Source organism: Colobus angolensis, unplaced genomic scaffold (genome assembly GCF_000951035.1).
Source record: "Colobus angolensis palliatus isolate OR3802 unplaced genomic scaffold, Cang.pa_1.0 Scaffold63, whole genome shotgun sequence".
In the NCBI taxonomy this organism is placed as follows: Eukaryota; Metazoa; Chordata; class Mammalia; order Primates; family Cercopithecidae; genus Colobus; species Colobus angolensis.
Genome location: NW_012119932.1, coordinates 9,638,245 through 9,648,254, shown reverse-complemented (window position 1 = coordinate 9,648,254; position 10,010 = coordinate 9,638,245). Strand labels below are relative to the sequence as shown.

The following is a 10,010-nucleotide window of genomic DNA, read 5'->3' as shown; positions in this document are numbered from 1 at the left end:
AAGGCCTACTTCTGCAACAAGTGCTTGCACAGCATTTCCTGCCTTCTGCCCATCACTTCTACAGCCTCCATTAGAGCTGTGCCATTTAACCAAACAGTGCGGTAGTTACATGCTAAATCTCTAAAGAGCACGCAAAATTGGTATATCCCCTACAAAACGGTTACTTATAACATTGAATTAGGGAGAACTCATCAGTTCTTATGATGTGGATGTCAGACTTACCTTGGAATCAAGCTGATAGATTTGACTAGATATATTTTGAGGCAGACCAATTGCGCTCCCTTTTAACTCTATAATATCATCTTTGTTTTTCTGGATCTAATTTTAGAAAAAGAAGAAGAAATGAAGAGCACTAGTGAAAATATCATATCTATCTTACAGTGATATAATTAAAAACTTGAGTAGTATTCTACTTTAAGCCCTAAGATCTTGCCTATTATTATAAAAACCAAAACAACACCATGTGTAATAAACACTGGGCTAAAATAGCCACAGCTTAATTCCACTTACCCTTTTCAGTAACAATAGATCAAGGTATTTTCCATTTGTATGTTTTCCTATAATACCAGTTTAGGGTGCTTATTAAGAAACCTGGCTTGGAAGCAGACTGTTTACGTTTTAAGTCCTGGCTCAGCTATTTATCGCATGTCCGGGGCAAGTTACTTAACTGCTTCAGGGTTTCTTTACCTCTCATAAAACTAGGGTGACAATAAAGGCCACTTCATAGGACAGCTGTGAAGGTCAAATGAGATAACATCCATACAGTGCTAAGCACAGTGGATGGCCCACAGTAAGCTCTGAATAATGCTGACTTCTAACATTATGACTGAAATATGCAGTGATTCCTGGAAACTGAAAACGCCCAGTAAGGCAGGAGAATAACTGGCCAATTCTGTACTGTGGCAAAAGCAAACTGGTCACATCTCCACATATCCTTGGTCCCCTCCTTCCTCATATCCCCTGTGGAGAGTTTCAGTTCTACCCTCCATGCCTTCTCTGGACTAGGGTGCACTGCCTGGCACAACGAGCTTACTTCTTTTAGCATACTCCCTCTACCCACCATTAAGCCAGGCCATTGTCCTTTACAAGAACATGTCTGATGTCCAATTATGTTCTCTATGCTAAAGATTCAAGGTACACTAGGAAGGGGGAGGGAAGTTGAAGACAGGTTGATTAATGAGTACAATATATAGTAAGATAGAAGAAATAAGATCCAGTGTTTGATAGGCCAGTAGGGTGACTATAGTTAACATTAATCTATTGTACATTTCAAAATTGCTAGAAGAGAACAATTCATATGTTCTTAGCATAAAGAAAAGGTAAATATTTAAGGTGATGGATATCCCAATTACCCTGATTTGAACTTTACACATTATAGGAATGTATCAAATTATCACATGTACCCCAAAATATGTGCATCTACTACATATTAATAAAAAATAATAATTAAAAAAGATTCAAGGTACAGATTAATCTAGACTTGTTCAATGAAGTCACCATATATGGATATACAAAAACGACTTCAAAATATTTCCAGGGTATTACCTGATGTAAACATTCGCCAAGGTCTTCATCATTTAATTTAATTTTTCCCAGGGATCCAGTTCTAAACTCAATGTTTTGGGCAGACCCCGTAAGAAATACCAAATTTCCCCTCTCTGTCGCCATTCGAGGCCTATATAATTCAAACCAGAGAATGCATCAGTAACTAGCAGGTACAATTTTTAAACCAAAATAACAAAGTTTCTTACTGAATAACTAACTACAGGCCAAACACATCTTCACTTTTTGATCAACTCAACCCAACTGCCCCTGCTCATCTGCCATTTCTTTCTCTGCACATTTCTCAGAGATACCTCCTGGCAACTGCAAACAGATTATTTGCAAAACGACAGACAACAATTTGTGCATAGGAAGGTAATTTCATACCTCAGTCTAAACATTTTTCCCTGTTTGCTGCTCAACATAATTTTCCTCAAGAAAAATCGCACCTTTGTTTATCTGGCTATTTGGGAAAACTGGTGAGGAATCAGCCTAGTCCCTGAGAAGGAACGACCCATGTATTTACTTACTGTTGGAGATTGATGCTTCTTTTTTGTCTCTGCAGCTCAAGTCCTCCAGTTTCGCCATTTAATTCAGCAAAAGTCAATAAGGTAACCAAACTCCAAAGAAAAGGTAAAGACATGCTCATTGCCAACCTCCCAGGTTGGCAGGTAAGAGTGAGGCCACTCCAACCAACTGAGTATGGGATTTTGGAGAATAGCAAACTAGGCAGGTGCACTTTGAACCACGGAATATCCTGTAACTATTCAGTTTTTCCTTCTTTGCCCTAGAAGGCTATGCTATTTTTTCTTCCAGAGGGATGTAAATGATCTTAGATCTTCAGTACTCTTCAACTTGTGAGAGGTCAAAATCTACCTTAAGAGATGCACAACTTAATCATTATCTATTTGACCTTTGAAACAGTAACAAGCAGCTTTGAAAACATCCATGAAAACAATCTTTGCTTAAGAAGTAACTATGTTTCAACAAAAGTAAACTGGTCATTATCTACACCTTTCTCTGCTCCCCTCCTTCCTTACCTCCCTTGCAGAAAAGTTCCAATCCTACCCAGTGCTAGGAAAACTAGATATCCACATGCAAAAGAAGTTGAAGTCTGGACTAGGAATGCACCCTAGTGTGGCGATGTGACCAGTTTGCATTTGCCACAGAACAGAATTGGCCAGTTATTCTCTTCATACCATACACAAAAATTAACTCCAAAAGGTTCAAAGATCTAAGTCTAAGAGCTAAAACTATAAATTAACTCACAATGGTTCAAAAACTCTAAAACTATAATATAAAACTCAGAAGAAAAGTAGAAAAAGTCATGACCTTGGATGTTGGATTTGGCAATGATTTCTTGAGTATGATAGCAAAAGCGTGGGCAAAAAAGAAAGGAAAAAAAAAACAAAACAAAAATATAAAAATTGGAAAACATCAAAACTAAAAACGTTTGTGTATCAAAAAGCACATCAACAGAGAGGAAAAGCAACTCAAAGAATGGAAGAAAATATTTTCAAATCATATATATACAATAATGGGTTAATATCCAGAATGTGCAAAGAACTCCCACAACAACAGAAAACAAAAAAACTCAATTCAAAAAAAAAAAAGGGCAAAGAACCCAAATAGACATTTCTCTAAAGAAGACAGCAAAATGGCAAAAAAAAAAAAAAAAAAAAGGCACATGAAAAGATGCTCAACATCAGTCATCACTAGGGAAATGCAAATCAAAGCCACTATGAGATACCACTTCACACCCATTAACATGGTCATTATTGAGAAAAAAAAATAACTAATGTTGGTGAGGATGCAGAGAAACTGGAACACTTGTGCACTATGGGTGGGAATGTGAAGTGGTGGAGGTGCTCTGGAAAATGGTATGACAATGCCTCAAAACATAAAACACAGAAACACTATAAGATCTAGCAAGTTCACTTCCGGGTATACATCTAAAAGAACTGAAAGGAGAAAGTGAAAGAGATATTTGTACAGCCATGTTCACAGCAGCATTATTCACAATAGCCAGAAAAGGTGAAAGCAACACAAGTGTCCATCAGCAGATGAATGAATAAATGACATGTGGTATATACACAAATGAAATATTATTCAGCCTTGAAAAAATGAGAAATGTTGACACGTGCTACGGCATGAACGAAACTGAAGACATTAAACTAAGAGAAATAAGTCAGTTACATGAAAAAATACTATTATGATTCCACTTACATGAGGTTTCTAGAATGCTAAAATTCAGAAAGACAGAAAGTAGAATAGTGGCCAGGGATTGGAGTAAGAAAGAACAGGAAACTACTGTTTAATGGGTACAGAGCTTCACTTTGGAAAGATAAAAAGAAGTTCTGATGATGGATAGTGGTGATGGTTGTAAAATATGAATATACTTATGCCACTGAATTATACATTTAAAATGACTAAAATGGTAAATTTTATGTTATGTGTATTGTATAACAATTTTTAAATAATGAATCCGTACTTAGGGAAATGGGACAGGAACTGCTTGCGATAGAAACTGTCTCAAGAAAAGAAAAAAATACTTTTGCATGTAGATTTACTCCTTTCAAAAATTCAGAAAGACAATCTGATGAACTTTGAAGTGCCATTTAAAATCTTAAATAGTATCTCTAGAAAATTATCTTCTTAAATAAGGCTGTGCCATTTGATGTTATGGAGAAATGTAACACTGTTTTATACCTGTTCTATTCGGCCACTACCGTAGAACAAAAACAAAAATGGCTTGCAAGTTGCTATTTCCCTGAGCTGATATTGAGGTCAAGTGATGAGGGGTATTTTGAGGTTTTGTTGTTTGTTCAAAAAATAATAATAACATATTTAATACAACAAATGGTATTTTGGGTTGAATACATGACTTTAAAGTTACAATAGTCCAAATCTGCTTTCTACCATGACACTATTCAAACCACATCATTCAATTTAGAAAACCAAATAGAAATAAAACTTTTCTAAATTTTCTAGGATCTAAGACATGAAAAACAGAAGGAAGACTTCAAGTTTGGAGTTTTGGTTCTAACTCCCAACATTCTTGGGCAGTGACTAAAAAAAAAAAAAAATGGGTAAGGCAGCAACAATACGTTTAAATAAAGAAAATACACTTTCTAAAAAGAAGAAAAGAAATTTCTCTCTAGAGTGATGGAACCAAGGGAGGAATAGGTCTGTTTTATCTACTGCTACAATGAGGTGATTTATCCCTATCTCATTATTATTAGTAACTGCTACAGTTTCGAGTTCTTGCTATGTGCCAGACATTGTATGGAGTAATTCATATATCATTTTTTCCTTAAAACAGATGAGGAAATAGTTGTTTAGAGATTCATTTTTATTCAGTGTCTCCACATCCTTACTATTCATTGCTATCTAACCCATTGGAATTTAATTGTATTTGGTTCCACTGAGTCCATATTTAGAACATCTAATTTGTGCCAGATTCCATGCTATGAATTGGGATATGGCAGTTACTAAAAGACATAGATTCTTGTCTTCAAAAGGCTTGAATTCTGGAGCAGGAAAACAGGAACAAAAGTAAAGAAAGATATTAACAGGGTAGTTCAAGTACTGATGAATGCTGAGGGAAATAAAAGAGGGTGACGTGCCATAGAGTGATGGGGGTGGGGAGAAGTCACTCATATTTATTGCGAGTGGCCAGGACAGGCTTCTATGAGGAGACCACATCTAGGTTGTAACCTGAAAAATAGTGACACTTACTTGCCAAGACCTGTGAAGCCCCTTGTCTCAGCTCCAGGAATTTTTACTTTCCCTCATCCCTGTGGGACCTGTGGACGGCTGTGGAATCCATTCCTACTTTCTACACTGTGCTGTACACCCTTCCAGCTGGATATATGTTTTGAGGACATGTAGCATTAATGTCCCCACTGACTCTGTGCTGGGACTACAGAAACCACTTAGAGTGATAAAAACATTCTACATTTTGATTGTAAAATCACCTACGGATGCACTCAAACTTTCCATGAGCACACAGACAAAACTGAATTTGAGGGAGAGCTATAAAATCTCACTTCTAAGAAAAATCTCACTTCTAAGAAAAATCTCTAGGTAATTACCATTGCATTGGTTAATACCCATGCAGGCTCTTTCAGGACAAGCTTCTTTGTGTTTTACTTATTTTGTGTCTTACTTATGTAGGCTCTTTGAGGACAGGATCATTATGTACCATAGCATATAATACTTTACTTGGGATACTCAAATAGTCACTGCTTTTTAAAATTTCTTTAAACCTTCCCAATTTCTTCTATATGTCTTTTGTATCTGCTTCTTTCAGTCAACATAATGCTTTTGTAATTCATCTGTGCTGTAGTGTATATCATTAATTGGTTCCCTTTTATTATCGAGTAGTATTTCATCATATGGTTATCCCATAGTTTGCTTCTCTACTCATCAGTTTATAAACACTTGAGTTATTTCCAGTTTGGGACTATTATAAATAAAGCTGCTATGAACATTTGTGAACAGGTCTTTGTGTGAACATAGGTGTCTCATTGTGATTTTAATTTATATTTCCCTGATGACCAAAGATGTTAGTCATCTTTTTATGTATAGTTGCCATTTGTCTACCTTCTTTGGTGAACTGTCTGTTTAGATCTTTTGCCTATTTTTTAAAATTTTGTTGCCTGTATTTTATTGAATGTAAGAGTTCATATATTCTAGATACAAGAATTTTCAAATACATATTTTGTGAATATTTTTCTGCCAAGCTGTGGCATGTCATTTTGTTTGCTTAAAAATATTTTTCAAGGACAACAATAAGACACAAAAGACTACTTCCTAAGTGATTCTATATTGAATGATTCCATATGAAAATCTTAAAAAGCCAAAACTACATTGATAGACAACAAATCAGAGGCCAGGAGTCGGGGAGGAGATTGATTGCAAGGAGGCATGAGGGAACATTTAAGGGTGATGAAAATGTTCTGTATCATGATTGTGGTGGTAGTTGTATGACTGTATAAATTTGTCAAAACTCATAAAGCTGTATACTTAAAATAGATAATCTTTGGTAGATGTAAATTACAGCACAATAAAACTGATTAAAATTATTTCTCTATATTTATAAATGTTTTAATATATCAAGATGATACAAAATATTAATTTGTTATTAAATTAAATGCCAAGAAAAGATGTCCAATAGCCTTTACATCAATAGAGATGAAATTTATCATAATAAATTTGTTTGAAAGCTTAACAACTTGGCATGGGGTGGAGGGAAAGCTTGACAATATGAAATTTTTGGCAAGTTTAGAATAGGATAAAATAGGCTGGGCTAGAATCTTCCAACCAAAAGGACAATTCGAACTCTCTGAGCTCTGGACGTAACTATTTTCATGATTATACTTTCTTAAAGACCACTGAACTCAGCTAATCTTTCCAGTGAATAGAAAAGGCCTCTAGCATGATCTTAATAAGGACTTCCTCTTTGAAAGGATTTTCCTGTTTTGTTAATGTGTTTATTACTCAACAAAGTAAAGATAATCTCTCAGCTCCCAATCTAGGCATTCAATTACTCATTGTCCCCCATGTTAGAAAAAAAAAAGAAAGTAACAGTCTTTCAAGGTCTGACTGACTTTTAGTGATGAGTTAGGGAATTTTACATCCAGCTCATTCACTCAACTCTAGCTCAGATCAATAGGCAAGTCAGACTGTCTGCACATGTTGACTCTGTGAAAAGCAATATAAAAATCAATTGCTATTTCCAAGCCACTGTCACTCATTCTGTTTACTTACTCTATTCAGAATTTCTTCAGCAAAGATGAATTAAAGTACTTTTAGAATCTATGACCTTCAGATCTATATGGTAAATAACCTTCCTTCTACTCCTCCCCCAAGGTAAACATTCTATACACCTGAAATTCTATCTTTCATTGACTAGTAAAGCTCCTGTCTGTTCCCTAATCTAGAATGCATTCCACTAATACTCTGCGTGTGCCCTTTACATATTAGCCATCTATAAGATGATAGGAATATGAAATATAATAAATTGCAGATTCTTTCCTTTGAAGGCTCCAGTCTAGGGAAGACCACATGGTTGAAGGTTAAGGACATGGGCCTGAAGCTCATTTATGTGCGTTCAAAGTCTGGCCCTATCACTTACTGTCCATGGAACCTTGTTTTTTCATCAGCAGACAGATAATAACAGCACTGAAGATATGTAAAATGTTCAGCACGTTCGCTTTCTGGCACAAAATGAGTGTTCATTAAATACAAGCTGTTATCAATATCATGTAAAGAAATATAATAATCCTCACCCTACTCTATCCTCTCTTGGGTTTAGGTTCCTTAAAAGAAAAAATGATAAGAAGAATTCACAGCTGTCTTTATAATCTTGGGTACAAGGAGAAGCAATGGTGTCTGATCATCTCTCCTAGAAAAGAGGATTTCAGAGAAAAGAGATGAATTGGGGACTTTGAGTGAGGCAGATGATAGCTGACCTGGAGTTAGAAGTGTGAGGCAAAGGTTAACTGATGTCTAAGAACAAGGCAAGGTGGCTCCAGGAAGCACAGAACAACTCTACATTGGTGGGTAAAAATCAAGATTCCATTTAAATCCAAGAGTTTTTAAGAGCAGGCAATCCAAAAGAAACAGTATCATCCTTGAGTGGAACTGAGTAACCAGGGTGAGGAAGCTTTTTTGTGGGGTGCTAGCAATGGAGCCCTTGAACAGGGAGGGCCTGCTCTGGGGGCTGCTCAGTATTTGGAGGAGGGCACCGAGGTAGAGAGTTTACCTAAGGAACCCTTATGCACATTTGTATGCATTCATTAAAATAAAACCCTTAGGGCCGAGCGCGGTGGGGGCTCACACCTGTAATCCCAACACTTTGGGAGGCCTAGGTGGGCCGATCACGAGGTCAGGAGATTGAGACCATCCTGGTTAACACGGTGAAACCCCATCTCTACTAAAAATACAAAAGTCTCCACAAAAAAATACATGCCGGGCATGGTGGTGGGTGCCTATAGTCCCAGCTACTCAGGAGGCTGAGGCAGGAGAATGGCTTGAAACCGGGAGGCAGAACTTGCAATGAGCCAAGATCACGCCACTGCACTCTGGCCTGGGCGACAGAGTGAGACTCTATCTCAAAAAATAAAATAAAATAAAATAAAATAAAACCCTTAGGTCAGAACACTGATAACATCAATGACATGTTGTAGACTTTTAAGTTTATAATGGTGTCTGCTGTACTCTTGATTTCTACTCATCAGCCTTTACTTTCTTTGAGTTCTTCAGCAAGATACATGCAAACGTATTTTGCAGTGTTGCTGATATCATACATGGTACATGGAATGAGGGTGGTATCCAAATGTTCAGTGAACTGCTCATCCATAATTCATGACCTGCTGACGTCTGCTCCTGGTCCTGTCCCGTGGTCTCACCTTTCTCTTTCTTCCTCATCCTGGCTCCACAGCCTTTCTCACTGAAATCTTAGCTACCTTCTCTCCCTCCCTCCTTCCTTCCAAAACCACCTGGAGGTAGTTGTAAGAATCAGAATGAACTACTCCTTTCTCCTATTTTTTAAATCTTTTTCAAGATATCTCTGCACAACCTTTTCTCCTTCTGTGACATCCACTTCTCCTCCCTTTATATTCTGAACGCTCAGTTCTTTGCTGCTCCTTTAAATAATTCCCACAGACTTCACAAATAAAAATTCCCATGGTCATCGAAAACATAGATGAAAGTTAATCCCAGTATACTAGAATTTCACACGAGGGGAATTTAGGGTTAAGAAGGGGTCATGGTAATCAGAATATGGCTAAGGACAAAAACAGAGTGGGGAGAGAGAGAGATACCCTTATTGGAGAATAATGGAGGAGAGAATTAACTCTGCCTGGAAGGGAAATGCAGGCTTCCCAGGAGTCCATCTGAGTAGTTCCCAAGCAGAATAGTGAAGTGAGGAGTTTCAGGTAGAGCAATGGCATATACAAAGCTTTTCAGTAGAAACTAGCTCAGCAGGGCTACAGCAGTGTGTATATGTGGGAGATGAAGTTTTAAAAATGGACAGGAAGCTAAATCAAGAAGGACCTTGAAATATTATTTTAATGGACTTAGATTTTATTTACTTTTAATATTGGAGAATTATGAGAGTCTCTTAGGTAAAAGATTAACATGGTCATGTTTGCATTTTACAAGCATTCCTGTGGAGCCACGTCTGAGACCCAGAGTAGGTAAGGAGGTTAGAGTACATGTTTCTCATTCCCCTATCCCTGAGACATAGTCTCACTCTGTCACCCAGGCTGGAGTGCAGTGGCATGATCTCAGCTTACTGCAACCTCTGCCTCCTGGGTTCAGGCAATTCTCCTGCCTCAGCCTCCCAAGTAGCTGAGATTGCAGGCACACACCACCATGCCCGGCTAATTTTTGTATTATTAGTAGACATGGGGTTTCACCATGTTGGCCAGGGTGGTTTCCAACTCCTGACCTCCCGATCC

At 37.4% G+C, this 10,010-nt stretch overlaps 1 protein-coding gene across 1 annotated transcript in view; it reads right to left on the bottom strand.

The window, feature by feature from the left end:
• CUBN (cubilin (intrinsic factor-cobalamin receptor)) overlaps positions 1–2,240 on the bottom strand; it is a 315,183-nt gene extending 312,943 nt beyond the window's left edge. Inside the window, 3 exon segments of the mRNA XM_011963893.1 lie at positions 223–318; positions 1,546–1,675; positions 2,073–2,240. Coding sequence (XP_011819283.1) covers positions 223–318; positions 1,546–1,675; positions 2,073–2,191 — 345 coding nt within the window. The 5' untranslated portion in view covers positions 2,192–2,240.
• Positions 2,241–10,010: the final 7,770 nt, after the last annotated feature.